Source organism: Xenopus laevis, chromosome 2L, assembly GCF_017654675.1.
Source record: "Xenopus laevis strain J_2021 chromosome 2L, Xenopus_laevis_v10.1, whole genome shotgun sequence".
In the NCBI taxonomy this organism is placed as follows: domain Eukaryota; kingdom Metazoa; phylum Chordata; class Amphibia; order Anura; family Pipidae; genus Xenopus; species Xenopus laevis.
Window position 1 is genome coordinate 72,708,148 of NC_054373.1, and position 21,747 is coordinate 72,729,894.

At 39.5% G+C, this 21,747-nt stretch overlaps 1 protein-coding gene across 5 annotated transcripts in view; it reads left to right on the top strand.

Moving 5' to 3' along the window:
* Window positions 1-21,747, top strand: part of nav1.L (neuron navigator 1 L homeolog) — a 147,298-nt gene that overhangs the window by 37,817 nt on the left and 87,734 nt on the right. For 3 of the 5 annotated variants that reach the window (XR_005965391.1, XM_018246543.2, XM_041582033.1), the window contains exons 2-7: window positions 6,043-6,145; window positions 11,821-12,165; window positions 15,038-15,173; window positions 15,805-16,081; window positions 16,172-16,835; window positions 16,909-17,262. Coding sequence is in view for 4 of the 5 variants with exons in the window: in XM_018246543.2 (XP_018102032.1) it covers window positions 6,043-6,145; window positions 11,821-12,165; window positions 15,038-15,173; window positions 15,805-16,081; window positions 16,172-16,835; window positions 16,909-17,262 (1,879 nt within the window). In the remaining variant the exon portion in view is untranslated. Of the gene's footprint in view, window positions 1-460; window positions 837-3,224; window positions 3,307-6,042; window positions 6,146-11,820; window positions 12,166-15,037; window positions 15,174-15,804; window positions 16,082-16,171; window positions 16,836-16,908; window positions 17,263-21,747 lie in introns of those variants that run through there. The other 2 variants (XM_041582034.1, XM_041582035.1) reach the window with 2 other exon arrangements.

Here is a 21,747-nt window from a genome sequence, read left to right on the forward strand (position 1 = left end):
ATCGGTTTGGATCTCCATGCTACAACGCTAACCGAATATTATAAGGTTGGTCGTATACCCAGGGGTTTAAGGGTGAATTTGCGACCAACGATTTTCAGAGACAATAAGGAATTTACACAGAAATATGAGATGATAATAAATAAATGTTCCTTCGATATAATCCTATTAAACATTGATTTCCTACATCGTGAAATTGCAACATCCTCTATGCAAATAGACAATCTAAATGACAAGCTGAAAACATACCCATCGACAGAGGAATACAGGATACAGCTGAAGTCGATTGAGGATAATTTGATTAAACACAGGCACGAGATTAAAAGTAGGAAAAGGAACAAGTTTCAAAGAGATGAACTTGATTACAACTCGGGCCGCATCTACAATTGGCAGCGATCAGGCAATGAGCGATCAGGCTCAATTACACAGCCACGCTCCACACGACGACGTCATCAGAGCGAGACACGCAACCAGAGACAGCAGGGACGCGGAGAACACAGAAGGGATTCCTCGACCGATAGCCCACAGGAGCAGCGCAGCCAGAGACCACAGGAACACGGTGAGCGCACCAGGGAGCTTCCCTCTGACAGGCTGCAACAACGCGATACACGCGACTTAGGACATCGTGGAACTGGTGGAGGTGGAAGGGATCAATCTACTGACAGCCAGCCATCGGAGCCTCCGACCTCAGAATCGTCGGCATCATCCATTTCTTTTTTAGATGGGGGCCACAAGAAATACAAAAAGCAAAAAGGCGCGGGGGGAGGCGACACAAGCGAAGAATGGGACCAACGCAGACAGCCAGAACGGAGAGCACGGACGGGACAGAGACACTAGTGGTAAATATTTCTTCCATTCAATTAAATAACGCTGAAGTGACATTGCTTAGCAAGGGTATTTCATTTTGTCCCACGAACAGGTGTGACCCCTTTCAGTTGGACGTTGAATGTGAACGTTTTTTTAGGAATCTGAGGTTAAAATCTTTCTTTTCAGGCCCACGTGTAACTGAAGAGAGTGGACGTATGAGCAATAATGAGGAGGGGATACAACTCACATTAAAGAATGTAAATTTGCGTAACAAGAGCTCCTTTACTCCCCCAACCACGGATGTGGTGGTGGAGTCCTATATCAAACTGGTTAAAAATGATATTGATAAATTGAAATTTAAAACCAATCCTTTTTTGGGTATTAAACCCAATATGAATAAAAAAGAGAGAATACAATTGGAAACAATTTTGACACATAATGAGTTAATATTTAAACCAGCGGACAAAGGAGGAGCTCTTGTTGTGTTAAATAAGAGTTATTATATCAACGAAATTTTGTTACAACTAAGTGATACAAATGTATATTTGAAATTGTCAGCAGATCCCCTCAAAAGTATACAAATCAAGGTTCGCAACATTGTTGATAAGGCTAGAGAAGATGACCTGATAGACGATAAGTTACAGCAATTCCTACAACAGAAGCACCCTATAACTCCCGTTTTCTATACGTTACCTAAAATTCACAAGGATCCAAAACAACCTCCAGGGCGCCCCATAGTGGCCAGTAGTGATTCAATCTTTGCTCCCCTTTCGATATATCTTGACAAGATTCTACAGCCTTTTGTGATTAAAACTAGATCATATTTGAAAGACACAGCACAATTACTAGGGATCTTAGATACCCTTATTGTGACAGATGAGACAATACTTGTAACCATGGACATTCAAAGTCTTTATACATCCATAATGCATGATGATGGCATACAAGCCATAAGTATTGTGTTGCAAGACAATAGTGAATATTCACATGAAGCCAAAGAATTCTTTCTTGCTTAATTGAATATCGTTCTAAGGGAAAATTATTTTCTATTCCAAGATAATTTCTTTTTACAGCTACAAGGCACTGCCATGGGAAGCAATGTCGCTCCCACATATGCAAATTTATACATGGATTTTTTCGAACGTACATATGTGTACACAAATTCGGATTTTGTAGAGTATTGCCAATTATATCGAAGATATATCGATGACATCATCATGTTGTGGACAGGCACAATTGAGAGTCTGGTGGCGTTCTGTGACCATCTAAATTCGGTGGTACCGACTATAAAATTTACCACTATACATGATCTATTGAGGATTAACTTTCTAGATATATGGATCACGAAAAAGAATTCTGGTCTCCAAACTGATCTCTATAAAAAAGAGACAGATCGTAACAGTTTGTTACACTACACCAGCTTTCATCCTCCTGCCTTAAAAAACAACTTGCCTAAAACACAGTTCATGAGAGTTAAACGCGTAGTCTCAGAGCAGGAAAACGAACATAAGAGAACAGAGGAGATGAGGGAAAGGTTTTCACAGAGGGGTTACCCTAAAATGCTCCTGAACTCCTGTATACAGGATATCAGGGAGATTTCACAGAATGAACAAAGGAAACAAAAAGATACTGATAGACTTGCCTTTGTAAGTAAATTCTCTGTAGCCAGTAATGGATTACGTAAGATCATCCAAAAACATTGGCACATTTTACAAACATGTGCCCCACATATACCAGCTTTTGTAAAAGCCCCAATGATGGCCTATCAGCGAGGCAAGAATTTTAGAGATATACTTATAAAAGCGGATATTGGTCCGACAAATAAAGGTACACAAAGATTTTTGGGAACCCCCAAAATGGGGACTTTTCCTTGTCTAAGTTGTGCGAATTGTAACAACATCACAAAAGGGCAATTTTTTACACATCCGCATACTGGACGGAAGTTTAATATTGCAAATTACTATACTTGTAATTCAACATTTGTCATCTATTTAATTAAATGTCCATGTGGACTGGCATATGTCGGGGAGACAACTCAGAAGATAAAAGACCGGATCAAACAACATAAATCCAACATAAGGTGTAACTACAATCATTTACCCATTCCGTCACATTTTAGTGAAGCGAGACATACAGTGAGCCAATTGAGGTACCAAGTGATAGATGATATAGGCCCTCTTAGACGCGGAGGGGATAGAATTTATTTATTAAAGAAATTGGAAATGCAATGGATATCGAGATTAGGTACGTTGTGCCCTGGGGGACTAAACCGAGAATATACCCCTGAATTATTTATATAGTATGGTAATTCCGAAGAAATCATGCTTGAAGTGTAACAAAATGTTTTTTCAATGTAATACAATGCAATATACCCAGTGATATTGAAGTAATATAAAATATGTCATATTTTTGCTTTATAGAATTTCATTGCTCCAATCCTGGGATGTGCTGGTGCATTGACAACTGTAGGTATCCAGCATTCCAGATGTTGAGCATAAATATGTAAGTGTCCAAATGTCGAAATGGCTACAGAATCAAAATGTTTTTAATTTTTAATGTTTTATTCACTAATTCTCTTTTAAATCAACAAGTGGCACAATTGCACAATATATGGAAAAGTGGGGGGCTATTGGAATCAGATGATCTCCTTTGACCTCCCCTTTGACCCTCAAAGTTTTTTGGAATTTTTCAAGGACACTAAGCACTTTAATACGTACTATGATATATATGTTTTAACATTTGTTGTACTATAAATGTTTTAACTACTTTTAAATAATCTATTATGATTGTATTTGTTTCACTGAAGTTTTGATATTCTCACTGGGAATGCTGGGAATTGTGTCTCACACTGGGAGGTGGGAACTATGCTGTAACCCCTCCCTCTTAATCACCTATTTAAGTACATTGTTACACAGTGCATTTAGCTTGATAAAGGGCTGGAATAGCCCGAAACGTCGCTCTGCTAATGGCATGAATAAATAACCTTTGATTCACATATCGGAGTGCTGCTGGAGTTATTGCTTTTCATTTGAATTTTTCCTCGGGCAGAGAGGAACACAGCTGTGCACCCGACGCTGCAAAAGGTGATTCTGTGTGAGTGTGGCACCTTACTGATTTGATTTGATTGCATAAAAAAGGGCATTAACTCAAGGGATGAAAACATAATTATGCCTCTTTATAGGTCCCTGGTGAGGCCTCATCTATGCAGTGCAGTTTTGGTCTCCAGTCCTTCAAGAGGGATATAAATGAGCTGGAGAGAGTGCAGAGATGTGCAATTAAATTGGTTAGAGGGATGGAAGACTTAAATTATGAGGGTAGACTGTCAAGGTTGGGGTTGTTTTCTCTGGAAAAAAGGCGCTTGCGAGGGGACATGATTACACTTTACGAGGACATTATAGACAAATGGCAGGGGACCTTTTTATCCATAAAGTGGATCACCGTACCAGAGGCCACCCCTTTAGACTAGAAGAAAAGAACTTTCATTTGAAGAAATGTAGGGGGTTCTTCACAGTCAGGACAGTGAGGTTGTGGAATGCACTGCCGGGTGATGTTGTGATGGCTGATTCAGTTAATGCCTTTGAGAATGCATTGGATGATTTTTTGGACAGACATAATATCAAAGGCTATTGTGATACTAAACTGAGTTAGTATAGGTAAGGGTATATAGAATTTATGTGAAAGTAGGGAGAGGTGTGTGTATGGATGCTGGGTGTAACTAACATAATTATGCTAGTTTATGCTAGCAAAAAAAAAGTACAGTAAATCTATATAAATTAGAGCATGTGTATATGTACTCATCAACTTTTGTGTTATGAATACATGTATATGTGTGTGTTATTTTAGTTTGCAAAAGCTCCCCACCCAACTAAGTATGTTTGTTTCTGTACAAAGTTTGTGCGTGTGTCTGTGTATGACTTACCTAGGTGATGGCAGGAAGGAGAAGCTGCAGGGTCACCACAGGGCCAAAGAACCTTATTATAGCCCGTGCTTGAGGGGGGGGGGGCAGAAAGCAGAGATTCATATCTGTTGTTTTCTGGGCCTCCTGAGGCAATCATGCAAAGGGGGACAATTGTTCCCTATCTTCCGCTTGACCTCAGGCAGAGTAACAAGGTGGGGATGAAGGAGTGGCTTTAAAACACTCCACTCCCCTCGACTCTCTGACATGTAAGTGCTGCAGATAGTAGAAACAGTTTGGTAGTTTTGTTCCCAAAATTTAAAGGGGCAGTTCACCTTTAAATGAATTCAAAGTATGCTATAGGTGGACCTATCCACATTTTCAGTTGGTCTTCAGCCATTTGGGATTTGTTTGACAAAGGTGTTAATTTCCCACTGGTTGACAAATACACACGTTGCTCCTTGTTTAGTTTCTATGTGGCTGTTTTACTTTCTGGTTTGATAGTGATTTAATCTTCCAAACCTTCAAACAAGGGATTTCAAACTACCATAACAGAGGGAAATACAAAATTCTGGCAGGTTTGGATAGTTTCCACACAGCTTCTGTTTGCTAGTGTGTGTGAAATTAAAGTACTGGCATTCTGAGCAAAGCAAGTTTTACCAGTTATTTAAGCGCACAGAGTGTTTTGCTTTCACAGCATAATACAAATGTGCGAAAATGCTTTGCCATTTCCATAAATGTAAATCTCGTCGGCTATGTCACTGAAATCAAGTAACTGGATGAAAGAAAATACCTACACGAGGACAGAAAGGAGAAGGGAAGTGAAAAATAACACTAGGGTCAGGGGGAGTAATCAAGAAAGTAATGTGAAAAGTGGAGTGTAAAGAGAAGGACATAAAAGAGAAGAAAGACAAGCAGAATTAGAGGAAAGGGAATGATAAAGGAAAGAAAAAACAGGATAAAATAAAAGACATAATGGGAAAATCAGGCCTACAATAAAATTTGAGATTACCACTCTACCAAGAAAAAATATGGAAGCTCCTCTATATTTTTGTAGGTACATCTATCCACCTATATTCATAATATATTTATTCTGGTTGTTACTACAGCATTTAACTCTGTCAACATATGGCCCTATTCTCCAAGTAGTTGAACAGTGCTGCAGTAAATAAGTGTTAGGTAGTATGACTCCAACAATTCCCTCCTACTTTGTGATTATAACCGCAACAGTGTTTCCTGGTATTTCCTGGGTTTGAATTGTGCTGCACGTTTTTCTGTTTGAACTATGCTACTTATTACTCTATACATTGAATACTTTTTCTATTTTTTTTTTTTTTAAAAAGATCCCGAAACCCAGCGAAAGCGAACCGTTCAAAATGTTTTGGATCTCAGACAGAACCTGGAAGAGACTATGTCTAGTCTGCGTGGTTCCCAAGTTACGCACAGGTTAGTACAACATAGGCAGCAGAAGATGGATCTGGCGGGGGGGGGGCTGGATGAAGAGTATAGGCATAGCACACCGCAGCAAAATTTTGGCCATGACCCCTTTTGCCCACTCCCTTTGGACTCCATCCACTTTCCAATGTGCTTTCAATGAATGTTCAGGAAAATCAAACCACAGCAGTGGGGGCAAAATTGACTGTCATGGGAAAACATGGGATACTGTCATGGGAAAACATGTTTTTTTTTCAAAACGCATCAGTTAATAGTGTTGCTCCAGCAGACTTCTGCACTGAAATCCATTTCTCAAAAGAGCAAACAGATTCTTTTATATTCAATTTTGAAATCTGATATGGGGCTAGACATATTGTCAGTTTCCTAGCTGCCCAGATCATGTGACTTGTGCAAGCACTTTAGGATGGAACTACTTTCTGGCAGGCTGTTATTTCTCCTACTTAATGTAACTGAATCATTCTCAGTGGGACTTGGCTTTTACTATTTAGTGCTGATCTACCAGGCAACTGTTATCTTATGTTAGGGAGCTGCTATCTGGTTACCTTCCCATTGTTCTGTTGTTAGGGTGCTGGGGGGGGGAGGGGTTGATATCACTCCAACTTGCAGTGCAGCAGCAAAGAGTGACTGAAGTTTATCAGAGTACAAGTCACATGACTGGGGCAGCTGGGAAACTGACAATATGTCTAGCCCCATGTCAGATTTCAAAATTAAATGTAAAAGAATCTGTCTGCTCTTTTGAAAAAATGGATTTCAGTGCAGAATTCTGCTGGAGCAGCACTAATAACGGATGCATTTTGAAAAAAAACATGTCTTCCCATGACAATATCCATTTAAAGTCTGGCACTGCAGGAATGAGGTGTTAACACCACATGTACACTTTTAACTGAGAGCTGTAAATGCTGGCACTACAAGTACATTATGGGAAAAAGGGGGAAAAGATTCTGGCACCTAAAGTACATTACATGCAGAGATTGTGAGGTACTCAAAAGGCATACAAAGAGCAGTAGGTTCTGATCTCCCAATAAAGTATTATAGAGAAGGCACCACAAGCACTATAGATAACATTATACAGTAAGAAGCAGAGGGCACTGGCACACCAAATACATACATATAGGGCAATGGACAATGGCACCACGAACAGTAAGATTCAGAGAATTCTGGCAGGCCAAGCACATTATACAATAAAACAAAGTGGGTATAAGTACAAGAATGCATTATATAGTAAGACTCAGGGAGCCTTCCAAGCTGATTATAAGTTCTAGCATCTCCCTATGAACTGCCTCACTTTATTGCTCTGCCAAAATGCAAGGTATGAGGAGCTGTAGGCCTGGAGCATTGTATAACCTGTAGTAGGGAAACCATGCAGTGACTGCATTAGTAATGTGAAAAATTCAAATATTTCTTACTACATGGATCCCTTTTCTGCTAGTTAGACAGCAATGTTCTGCCCCCAGAATTCATAGTAGGATGGCACAAGGGCAATTGCATGTATACATGCCACCAGAATTCATAGTAGGATGGCACAGGGGCAATTGCATGTATAAATACCCCCACAGTTCATAGTACGATGGCACAGGGGCAATTCCATGTTTAAATACCCCCAGAATTCATAGTAGGGTGGCAGAGGCAATTCCACGAATAATACACTCCAGAATTTATAGTAGGATGGCACAAGTGGCAATTATATGTGTAATAACCCCCATTAGGATGGCACAGTGGCAATTATATGTGTAATACCCCCCAGTAGGATGGCACAGTGGCAGATTCACAAATTATACTCACTGAACAGTTATTTTTTTGTACAGCAGCCTCAGCACATTTATAAAAACAAATACACATCAGAGGTATTGGCAGTCAACAAGGGAAGAGTTAAAGGAAAACTATAAATGTGAATAAAGATTTAGTGCGCTGTATTCTCGAATGGCAATAACATGGAGATGGCGATAATCAGACAGTTCAAATATGTGATCGCTCCTTAATCCAGGTGTATAAGGCCCTCCCTACTGCATGCCTGGCGGGGGAGAAGCTCACAATAGTGCAGAGCGGCTGATGTTAAATGCAAAAACTAAATATTTCTGCGCTTACCGGAAGATGAATAATCACAGTGCATTCAGTCCTCTGGGAGTAGCGGTATGCTGCAGCGGTCCTTGCGGGTGTATTCGCCGCCCCGGTTCGCCGATCTTGTTAGGTAGAGCTGGGAGATGAAGTTGAGCAATAGGCAGTGGATCAACCTCTTTCAGCTTCCAAAGGATAGCGCTCAGCTTGTTCTCCACACTTCCAGGTGAAGGGTTGGTCTCCACTAATCCTTTTTTGGCATTAACACATTCAAGCCCATTTCAGGGAAATAAATAAATACTTTTATTGGAATAAATAATTAAATATAAAAAAGACTTTACAGAGCTATTGTGTTGCTCCTGGCCCAACGCGTTTCGTATCTTTGAATACTTCTTCAGGGGCAAAAAAAAAAAAAAAAAGGAAAACTATACCCTCAAAATGAATACTAGATCAACAGAGTTTATATCAATTTAAGTGGCATATTAAAGAATCTTACCAAACTTACCAAAATATTGCCCTTTTACATCTCTTGCCTTGAACCACCATTTTGTGATGGTCTCTGTGCTGCCTCAGAGATCACCTGACCAGAAATACTGCAGCTCTAACTGTAACAGGAAGAAGTGTGGAAGCAAAAGACAGAACTCCTATAGTTAATTGGCTCATGTGACCTAACATGTATAGTTTGTTTGGTTTGTTTGTGTGCACAGTGAATTGTAGAATCCCAATGGCACCTACTACTAAAAAAAGTATATTATTATTATGAAAATGGTTTATTTACATGAAGCATGGTTTTACATATGAACTGTTTTATGCAATATATTTTTATAGAGACCTGCAGTGTTCTGGGGGTATAGTTTTCCTTTAAAGGAAAATTATATCCCCTGAACAATGTAGGTATCTATGACTTTTTTAGTAGTATGTGCCATTGGGTAATCCTAAATAGAAAACTGCCATTTTAAATCAGGTGATCTCTGAGGCAGCACACAGACCATCATGCAATGGTGGTTCAAAGTAAGAGATGTAAAAGGACTATGTTTACTTAAATATATATTCTAGTTTGATAAGATTCTTTAATATGTCACTTAAAGAGATATTGACACCATAAATTAAATCTTTTTTTACATCTATCATAACATTGTCTTTGCTTGCTATCTATAATTTTGCCATAAAAGTATTGCAGATGCTTTTACATTACCTATCTGATCCCCCATGTTCCTCTATAAGGGTGCTGCCATATGGTGGTTTACCTTTAAGTTAACTTTTTGTGTGTGACAGAATTATTTGCATCTTAGCCACCTCCATAGAGGGTTTATTCTCATTAAGCAAATCCAGTAGGTCATCAAAAAACAACTGATCTTGGACCTGATATAGCTGCACCTTCAGCTGTGCCCTAAACTTCATCTTCAAAAGTAACTTTCTTGCAAATAATGTAAATAATTGACTACTTCAAATCAGAAGTAAAGAAATAAAAGAACCCTTGGAGTTGCTGGTTAATCCAAAAGAAACTTTTGTGTGTAAAGCAAGTTGTGGGTTAGTAGAAAAGTGGAAATTCCCAAATGTGCATGTAGGTTTGTAACAATGGCTACTCTGCTTTCAATTGTCAATACATCCATAACTTATGGGCATTGTTTGAACTCCTGCAAAGAGCAGCAGATACGTGTTATGTTGCGTACTCCTTTGGTGATATTCGAGGGATTCTTTGGCATGTATTTTGAATAGACAAATGGGCATTCGGCAGTAATGGTAAATGTGTCTGTGACATGTTTCTTATTATAAATTGAGATCATGCGCTGATGATTTGGATCAGGACTGCCCCCTCTTGTGTGGCCCCCCACATGAAAATCTACCTGCTGTGTCTGCTTATCTTGTTTAAGATTTAAATTGTATCACTACAGAGATTAACTGTCCCCTGCATTATTTAAACCTGAAATTGACACTGTAATCCCCAGTATTGTTCACACATGTAATCCCTCCTGCATTGTTCACACTTGTGACACCTCTATTATTCACACCCTAAAGCCCTGTACTGTTCACACCTGAGACCCAGAGAAAAACTGCCCACATTGTTCACCTGTTCACACTTCAAACAAACTGCTGAAGGGCACCAGCATTGTGTCACTGTATTTAGTACATCTTAGAGTGGTCATGATATGTTTCCCTATCTCTTGCTCTGTTCTGCCTGCCCTATGTTCCCTGTGTTGCCATATTCTGCTTCCCTATGGTCCTTAGGTGTGCACACTCTTTGATTGTAATATTGGTGTGTAGGCAGTCATCTCAGGTTATTTTGCCTGGTCATGTGCGTTCAGAAAGAGCCAGCACTTTAGGATAGAACGGCTTTCTGGCAGGCTTTTGTTTCTCCTACTCAATGTAACTGAATGTGTCTTAGTGGGACCTGGATTTTACTATTGAGTGCTGTTCTTAGATCTACCAGGCAGCTGTTATTTTGTGTTAGGGAGCTGCTATCTGGTTACCTTCCCATTGTTATGTTGTTAGGTTGCTGGGGGGAAGGGATGGGGTGATATTCCAACTTGCAGTACAGCAGTAAAGAGTGAATGAAGTTTATTAGAGCACATGACTTGGAGCAGCTGGGAAACTGACAATATGTCTAGCCCCATGTCAGATTTCAAAATTAAATGTTTAAAAATCTGTTTCTCTTTTTTCTCTCTTTTTTGAGAAACTGATTTCAGGGCAGAATTCTGCTTGAGCAGCATTAATAACTGATGCGTTTTTTAAAAGAAAATTTTTCCCATGACACTATCCCTTTAACTTTTTTCACAAAGTGATATCCCTGCAGTGAACGCTAACCATTTGGTTACCGTGGTAACATGGGTGTGGTTTAAAGTGGGTGGTTTAAGAACCGGGAGTGGTCAACACTGGTTTCCATTATCGGCCCTCCACTGTAGGCCAGAAAAATTCCGTCCCTCTGTACCACAGAAGTTGGACAGCACTGATGTAGATTATGGTCCATGGCATAAGAATGTATCATAACTAATGTAATAGTGATGTACCATTAATTTGTTTCCATTTTATTGCAAATATTTTTTATTGTTTTATGACGAAATCAGACCCATGTTGGAGGAACTGACCGTTGAGGCACATTGAAATGAAATCATCTCCTTCCTTGCCTGATTGTTTTTATTAGGAGTGTTTCCAGTAACTCAAATTCGTACGGTGTCTGCCTCCTAGATAATAATGTGTTTTGGTATATCCCCTTGTTTTTGGAAGCGTTACATGATTTTTAAAGGGGTATTTACTTTTAAGTTAACATTCAGTATACGTATCATAAGATGTTCTGTTCTTAGTAACTTTTCAATTTGTCTTCATTTTTATGATAAATTTCTTCTGCCTCCCCGCAACTTTTAAATGAGGGGTCACTGACCCAACAGCAAAATAACTATTGCTTTGTGAGGTTACAATGTTATTGTTGTTTTTTATTACTTATCTTGTTACTGAGAGCCTTCAGTTTGTTTGGAGAGAAGATTGCTCTAACATAGGAAAAGACTACACATCTGCAAATAAAATTACAACACAAGGCAATTGAATAGGAAACAGAACTCAAGTAGCAGCTGTCTACACTTTATTGATAATAAATATAATTTTTGTTTCTTCAGCTCCCTAGACATGCAATGTTATGACAGCGATGATGCCAACCCTCGGAGCATCTCCAGCCTCTCTAATCGTTCTTCTCCAGTGTCTTGGCGTTATGGACAAGCTAGCCCAAGGTTGCAAGCAGGGGAGGCTCCATCACTGGGTGGATGTCGATCAGAGAGTGGTGTTGGAGGTTGGCAGTTCTCTCACACTATGCCTCTACGTGGTGGAGCAAGAATCTGCAACATTACTCAACATTTAGATTTAATAGATTCTGGTGATCGTGATTTAAAAAGTGGTTATGGAAGTGACAGTGATTACCCGCTGGGCAAAGAAGCAACAAATGATGATGATGACATCATCACCAGGTGAGAGGAAGAAATTCCAAAATTATTTTAGAAAAAGGCTATACAGAAAACTACCATATGCTTATTTAAGAACAGGAACGAAGGGTGCGAAGTGTAAAAAAAATATATGCAGGCTGCCAGGGATTGACCGTAACAGTGTAATGTCCAATGTGCATCGGTTTTCAAAAATATGTTGCAGAAAATGAAATTAGCACATATGAACTATCATGACTGTCATTTCATCTACAAAATCAATACATTAACTGCATTTTGTGTGTGGTAAAGCTCCAAAAACTATATATATTTGAAAGCATATTCTCCAGAGTACAAAATAGGTAAATATGTTGACCTGCGATCTACTATCAAACGTCATGGTTAAAGGGGTTGTTCACCTTCCAAATACTTTTTCAGTTGTGTTGTTTTCAGTTAGTACACCAGAAATAAAGGCTTTTCTTCAATTGCTTTTTATTTTTTACTGTTTTTGTAATATAGTGCAATGACTTTTAAAGTTTTATTTTTAACCTTCTCCTGTCTCTCTAGAGTAGCTCTGGGAGGGGGTCACTGACTATGTAAAGCCTTTTCATTTGATACTTTTGTTGATAATTTTCTTATTTTTGACCCTGATGAGCATAAACTCTGAGTTTCATTAAAGGCAGCTATAATTGATTAAATAGTTGTTCACATTCCACAGAAATGTATCAACTAATGTAGCAAATGGTAACTTTCTAATGCTATATTTACTAGTAGGTCCTTCCAAGCAGACACAAGGCCATCCATTCTGATTAGAAGAATCATGGGACAACATGTTTTTTTCAAAAAGCATCAGTTAATAGTGCTGCTCCAGTAGACTTCTTCACTGAAATCCGTTTTTCAAAAGAGAAAACTGATTTTTATATATTTAATTTTGAAATATGAGATGGGACTAGACATTTTGTCAGTTTCCCAGCTGACCCAGTCATTTGACTTGTGCTCTGAATAACTTCAGTCACTCTTCACTGCTTTACTGCAAGTTGGAGGGATATCTCCCCCCCAGCAGCCCATCAGCAGAACAATGGGAAGGTAACTAGATAGCAGCTCCCTAAAACAATATAACAGCTGCCTGGTAGATCTAAGAACCGAACTCAATAGTGAAATCTAGGTCGCACTGCAACACATTCAGTTACATTGAGTAGGAGAAACAACAGCCTTCCAGAAAGCAATTCCATTCTAAAGTCCTGGCTCTTTCTGAAAGCACATGACCAGGCAAAATGACCTGAGAGGGCTGCTTACACACCCAATATTACAACTAAAAAAATACACAGAAATCTAATTTTATATTGTAGAGTGAATTATTTGCAGTATAAACAGTGTAATTTAGAAATAAAAACTACACCATAAAAATCATGACAGAATACCTTAAAGGAAGTAAAACGTATTGTATGTATAACAATCTTTAATGTTTTATTTACTAGTAGGTCAGAAGACATGCATCTATTAAAATTTAAAGAAAAGGAGGTTCCATATTAAAGGCAATGTGTTTTGTTTTTTAAATGGGTTTTTCAGGTTCCAACCAAATTTTCAGTTCAGTTGTTTTCAATTGTCCACCAGAAATTACACTGTAGCTTTCTGCAGTTGCTTTCCAATATTTATTTATTTTTTTAAATTCAGGCACGGTTTATTGAAGTCATAATAAAATACAGCCAAAACATTTACATACAATATTTACCACATTGTACATTGATGATAGCATTTCAAATACAAGACAGAAAATGTGAAGGTTACAATGCCATAATGACTACTAGTATATAAGGTAAATCACAGTGACAAATTGTACTAATGTTTTCAATGGGTATGACTAATTGTGTACCCATTCCAACCATTCAATATTTATTTTTAACCATTTTTCCAAATTGGAGTTTCAGTTTTATTGTCCCTGCCTCTGGTATTTTAGTCTGGCAGCTCAGTGATTCAAGTGAAGATTGTGAACTGTCACATGTTGCTATAATAGTTGATAAATTTCTCAGCAGCATCTGTGGAATATTAGCAACTATTGTATCAATTCTAACAGTTGTCTTTAACAAAACTCAGGGATTCTGCTCAGCAGGTCCAAAGATAAGAAATATGTCAATTGGTGTATCAGTTTATAAACGGTTTACAGTCGGTGACCTCCCTCCCAGAGCTGCTTTAGAAAGACACAAGAAGGTGAAAAATTAAACTTCAGTATTATAAAATAGAAAATAAAAACTGGTGAACTATCTGAAACCAACTGAACTGAAAAAAGTGTTGGAAACTGAACAGCCCATTTACATGGGTGCAATTTTGTGCTAATTTAAGATTATGTTATTGTTCTCACAATGATTTTGCTGTATATGAGTGTTAGTATGTGTACATTTTTGTAAATGAGAACAGTTATCATTTTGTAGGGGTATCCACTTATGTTGGGCAGTTGTGCCTATTGCTGAATAAGCATTTTGACAAGTGTGTATTTTCTATTAGAAAACTGCTTATTTTGCCGATATAGATTTCTGAAAAACAGACTTTAACAAAGGTGGACGTCCTCCTTGAGAAAAGTTATGATTGTGTAGTGCAGGCAAATCTGCTTTTGTATGGACAACAATATGTTTATTATCTGTGTGCAGCTGATTGTAGATTTTCCCTGCTGTATGAATACTGGCTGAGGGATCTTTTGTAGGTCTTTTTTCAGTCATGTAAAAAAACCTAACTCATCTTTGTAGGGGCCATTTCCCCATAAAACTACCACAGGACATATTAAAAATCTAAATGTGCTGTGCAGTGCAGTAGCTTTGGCAGAAAAGTGCCCCGCTTACTGTACCAATCTGACACTAAAATTGTTTTGTTTCTACACTTGTAATAATGGACAACCTTTTTTCTACATTATGTTGTGTATTTCCAGTTGGGACGAAAGCAGTTCGATCAGCAGTGGCCTCAGTGATGCCTCTGGTAATCTCAGCTCTGAAGACTGTAATGCTGTCTCTCTCGCTTCAATGCCATCTACTCCTACTGCATCTCGAAGAAGTTCTGCTATTGCTGTAAGATGGGAAGTGTGAAAGGTGGCATAACAAAAATAGCAGGGCAGTTAAAGTTAAAGACATTTTGAATGTCAGGTCTTTACAAGGCACTCCAAGTAAAAACTATGGAATGGCTAGTGTGTGCTATTTCCCATTCATATGGGAGGGAAAATGTTTTGCTCAGTGTGTCTTGTGTTTAATCTGCCTGATACATCTATCATGATTAAGGGCACTTTACTCTTTACTGAACATTAGTTTGAGCACTTTAAACAATATTGTACAAAATTATTGAACAAGTACCATTTATAGGGGCAATTAGTAGCCCCCCATACATGAACACTAAGGGGCCCATGTTCCAGTCTGCATCCATTGCTGTGCCTAACTTGCTGATCTACATCCCTCCCTTAACCTACACCTCATGAATAAAGAGACAGTTCTCCACAGACTCCCTCTGGTATACAAATAATTAGGAGTAATTATGGAACTCATGCTTTGTTTTTACAAAGCCACAACTGGAGCAAAGCATATGTCAGACATGGGTATACCAGAAAAATAATATAAAATATAAATTTTTCTCAAAATAAGATCAATAACACTCATTTATATAATGTCCTTTGAACAATAGCACCTCTCCTCTTTATCCCGTCTGTAGCTCCGAACAGATTCAGAGAAGCGTTCACTGGTAGAAAGTGGACTAAGCTGGCACAGTGAACCTGAAGAACGTGCACCACGTAGGATGGAATATGACAGTGGCAGTCTCAAATCAGAGCATGGGTCTTCACGTTGGAGACGGGAGAAAAGTGATGATCCCTCCAAACATGAAACAAAAAAACCTGTCACTCTTGGGCAGCCACTTCGTAAGGGGAAGAATCCACCAGTGGGAGTCACATCACCCATTACCCACACAGGACAAATAGCCCAAAAAGGAGGTACTGAGCAAGCAAAAAAAAAAAAGCAAACAAACCTAACAGCATTTATACACTGCTAAACATTTCTGTTATTGAATGTGATTTTTTTAGGCAAAACAGAGCAGAAAGCAACTGATAAATCCAAACTCACACTAAAGACAGCAGCTCTCCAAAGATCCTCTTCAGATGCTGGTCGAGACCCACGTTCCCCTGATGCTAAGAAACCCCCATCTGGCATTTCCCGTCCAGCCACTTCATTTGGGTATAAGAAGCCTGCAACACCTTCTTCCCCTATCACTGGCTGCTCCACCACCCTAGGAAAATCCCAGAAGACCTCAGGAATCCCAGTTAAGCCGCCACCTGGGTCTGCAGGGATCAGTAGGAAGACTAGCCTAGATGTATCAGGGGTAACAGAGGCTGGTTTCCTCTCACCGTCAGCTCGAACCAACATTCAGTACCGCAGCCTACCACGTCCAGCCAAATCAAACACAATGAGTGTTACTGGAGGAAAGGGTACTAGTCGGCCCCTTAGCAGCACCATTGATGCAAGTTTGGTTCCAGTGCAGGGGAAGTCTGTTGGAGTCCCCAACTCACGTCTGAAGGAGCCTTCCAAGGTAGGATTAGTTCGACTGGGGGTAAATCAGACTGACCGTGAGAAGGAAAAGGCTCGTGCTAAGGCTGTGGCCCAGGACACACAGAGCAGAGTAGGCAACGCCAACCAAATAGAGCACCAAGGTCACAAAGGAAAGGAACCAACTGCAACAACCCCACACAAGTGAGTGTGATTCTAATAATTACATACATTTTTAGAGAATACATGTCTTATTTATGCTTTACTTTTTCTGTAGGGCTGTAACAAAACCATTCTTAAAGACACCAACCCTCTCCAATTTGGATAAAGTTAATTCAAACAGCCTTGATTTCTCTGTGCCAGAGGAGCCCCAGAACAAACAATTAGAACTTTCCCAAGGAGGACCCTGCCTTACTCCCAGCCCAGCTCCTATCTTGAATATCAACACTGCAAGCTTCTCCCAGGGTATTGGCAGCTTAAGGATGTATCCAAAACTATCTGGGTTGCACCGTAGTATGGAGTCTCTTCCTCTGTCTATCAGTGTGCCCCCTTCACCTCCTGCAGTTGAGGAGATGAACTCACCAAACACCTGCTGGAGTGACATGAAGATCAAGTCTCCTGTAACTGAGAGGTAATGCTTTTATTTAATTGACGGCCCGAGTCTAGGGCTGAAACGTTGAATAAACAACCTTTATTTTTCAAATGAAAAAGCCCTGCGGTCTGTTTTGTAGAATGAATAATATATATATATATATATATATATATATATATATATATATATATATATATATATATATATATATATATATATATATATATATACAGCAGACTGCCAGCACAACTCGTGTATGATGCCTGGGTGCAAAAAGCACAGGACTTATGAATGAAAATAAAGGTGTTTATTTGGCAAAAATAACTGACGTTTTGGTTAGCTCACTAGCCTTTCTCAAATTGCTAAACACAAAATGACTACAACCATTTAAAGCCCCAGTGACGGGAAAAGAACTAGAGTGACGTCACTGCACCATACTAACGAAAAAATATATATATACAAAGCATGTAAATAGTACAAATAATAATGAAAAATAAATAATATATAATAAAGAAATAGAAAGTGAATGAACATGTCAATACAGCTCCGTGTACATAGGATATGTCAAAATAACAATTAGTATCAAATAACAGGTTCCGTATTGTTAATACAGTGTTTCAAGCTGCCTGTGTTAAAATGGTCAGATCGATATTACTAACAGGAGTACCTCAATTGTTAAACCCTTAAAGAGGACCTGTCACCTTGAGATATGAGCAATATATAGCTTTCCCTCTTTAGTTAAACCCTTTAGTCATCTGTTTCTGTCTATATCTGAAATGGATTAGAAAATATCCTACATGTAAAAAGTGTTTCATAGGTGCTGCCGTCTTGAAACAGGACCCCTTTGTTTTCTCTGTGTGGGCTGTGCCAAACTGCCAAATCTCATGTATGCTTAGTCATAGAGTATGCTCTGTGATAGACATGCTCTGCACCACTCATGTCACACCAGGACTTGATATTCTATTAGGATTGTTTGAAACACCTTCTATATTAGCACATTGTGTTGGCTGATTCATTTATAAACGTTTGATTTCACCGTTCAACCTGCAGCTGCCTGTAAAAAGCCAGTTACTGATTGGTTAATATGGGTTACTGCCCAGGTGCAAATTTGCCCAGTTTTTAGAAATTCGCACCCTTTAGCTTAAAGGAGAAGGAAAGCCCCAGGGCGCAAAACCCCTCCCCCCTCCCGTGTATTGCCCCCCCTCCCTCCTCCCCCCTGGCCTACCCCTCCCGCTGGGCAAATGCCCCTAACTTGTTACTCACCCCTCTGCGCAGGTCCTGTCCACGGAGTTCACAGTCGCCATCTTCTCCCACGCGCGTCTTCTTCCTTCTCTGACCGGCGTCTTCTGGCGCATGCGCAGTAGGAACAGGTACCGGTACAGCTCTATTGCGCATGCGCCGAATGTCATCGGAAAACTTCGTGACATTCGGCGCATGCGCAATAGAGCTGTACCGGTACCTGTTCCTACTGCGCATGCGCCAGAAGACGCCGGTCAGAGAAGGAAGAAGACGCGCGTGGGAGAAGATGGCGACTGTGAACTCCGTGGACAGGACCTGCGCAGAGGGGTGAGTAACAAGTTAGGGGCATTTGCCCAGCGGGAGGGGTAGGCCAGGGGGGAGGAGGGAGGGGGGGCAATACACGGGAGGGGGGGAGGGGTTTTGAGCCCTGGGGCTTTCCTTCTCCTTTAAAGTCAACCCCCAAAATAAAAATGTGCCTAATAAAAGAAAACATAATTCTAAGCAACTTTCTAATATATATTTATTGTAGATGTTCAGTGCTTTTAATATTATAATATTTGCTTAAATCCTGGTTGTTACTTTTTAAACAATGTTGCAAAAGTCTTAGTTCCCCAGCAGCAAAGTCAGATCTCTTAATCAGCTGTATTGTCTTACGCAACAGTCTGAGCCATCAGGGCAGAGAATAGAGAGGGGCAGCCAGTACATATACAAATAACTTGAAAACCATAGAAAAATTGTAATGAATGTATATTTCAAAGTTAGAATTACATTTTATTTTACTTAATAAGGCAAAACATTTTTTTGGGTTGACATTCCCTTTAAAGGGGTTGTTCACTTTTAAATTAACTATTTGTATGAAGTAGATATTGATATTCTGAGACAATTTGCAATAGGTTTTCATTATTTGAGTTTTTTGAGTTAGTTAGCTTTTTATTCAGCAGCTCTCCAGTTTGCAATTTCAGCAATCTGGTTGCTAGGGTCCAAACAATCATAGCAACCATGCACTAATTTGAACAAGAGACTGGAATATGAAAAGGAGATGTCTGAATAGAAAAATGAGTAGTGTAGCCTTATAAAGAATTTGTTTTTTAGATGGCATCAGTGAAAGGCGGAAAGATTCAGAAAGCAAATAATTCAAAACTATAAAAAATAATGAAGGCCAATTGAAAAGTTGGTTAGAATTAGCCATTCTATAACATACTCAAAAGAAAGAAATTTCAGGGTGACTAATCTCCTTTTCTGGCAGGGCCATTATATTGGGGCATCATATCTTTAGTTCTTATCATATAAAAGGATAGGTGTTCCCTCAGCAGTGTTACAGCATTATGTGCTGATCTAAGGTAGATTGTGTGCTGCCGGGGGTAAAAAACATTGTCAAAAATGGAGAAGGGAGTAGGACCTCAGTAAGAAATGCAGCAATGCAAAAGGCTAACAGCGTGAAATACAATGTTACAATGCCCCCCTCCTTCAAAGTACAATTATTTATGTCCTACTATGCAAAACACTGCTTTCCATGACCACTCAATGCTCCTTTACCTTTCAAGCCTCTCACTCCACAATGTTAATCTATCTCCAAGCACATCCAGAATATCCATGCTTCCCCCCCCCACTGCCTTCCACATTATTTAATATAATATGCAGGGGGTACAGGAGCTTTCAACTTTTCTCACGAATACTCTGTTCGGAAATGACATGGATGGGAAAGGAGAGATTGCAGCTCTGTTCGCAAGGGTCAGAAAGATTTATGCGGGAAGCAACACAGAGCCTTGAACTTCAGATATAATAACTCCTTTGGAAGGCACAGGGAGGGGGACACAACTGAAGGGACAGTGAGGGGTATGCAGGCAGGTAATTGAACCCATATATACTGTATATTTTAAAAACTGCTATTAGAAGGCGCATGAAGAGATGCAGGGACACTGAACAGAGATTAACTAAAGCGGAATAGAGCGGTGCTAGCAGTGGCAGTAAATCTATCATGGAGGCAGAGTAAAACTGACATGCTTAGCTACTGCTTGTCAGATTGCTTCTCTGGCCTTTTGATCTCCTCCTTCTTTTTTTCTCCTTCTTCCGAGGATTCAAACGGTTGGGAGGTGAAATCTCGCGAGATTTATAGTTTTTCCCTTGAGGCTTTGCGTGCCGACTTTCAGAAAGTCGGACTGGTAGAGTCTCGTGCACACTTTGAAAGCACTGCATTAGTTTCATTTATTCAAAAAAATTATGTTGGTATGCGAGTACTGATAACTCTTTAATTACAGTCCTACTGTTAGCAAAAAAGTGTCAGGTTTCCTTTAAATAAAGCATCCATAATTTGTGATTAGAGATACAGTTACAATGATAGAAGCCTACGGGATATAGTGTGGGCTGTGACATAAGCGCTCTCGGCATACAGGTTCATTTAGGGATGGACGTCGTTCAGAGTTTGTTATTTAGGTAGAGACTATTAGAGGCGATTTGGGTAGTGGCGAAGCAATAAAGATAGTAGAGAATGTACCTCTAGCGTAGTCTAGGCTTCCGAACGCATATGGAAGCAATGCAGAGTCTGAAGTGTTCAGAACGCGGTCTAGGCACACTGATGCTGTACCGTATATGCAGGGCCCTTGCGTGACCGGTAGATGCTGTGCATGGTTTAATGTGGGTGGCTGGAAATACAGCATTTGGGGCGTTGTTAGGGTTGTAGGTCCTAGAGACCCATTTGGGGAAGTATGTGAGACAACATGATGGCCGTGGTATAGGTAGTTAGATGAATCAGTGTCAAACAAAATATTTCACATGGAACTTTACCAACATATATATTAGGGATGCACCAAATCCACTTTGTTTGGATTCAGCTGAACCCCCGAATCCTTCGTGAAAGATTCGGGCGAATACCGAACCGAATCCGAGTCCTAATTTTTTTTGAAAAATAATGTTTAGTTCCTTGTTTTGTGACGAAAAGTCACATTGTTTTAAGGATTCGGATTCGTTTCGGCCAGGCACAAGGATTCCGCCGAATCCGAATACTGCTGAAAATGGCTGAATCCTGGCCGCATACCGAACCGGTGCATCCCTAATATATATGGAACAAAAGTATATGGACAGAATTTGTGGGGGTTTGTCAATAAGGGGTTTAAAGCTATGAGCAGAAAAGAGAAAGAAAAAAAGGGTGGAACAAAGGAAAAAAAAGAAGAGAAACAAGAAGAAGAAAAAAAAAAATATATATCTGTATTGACATGTTCATCCACTTTATATTTCTTTATTTATTATATATTATTTATTTATCATCATTATTTGTACTATTTACAC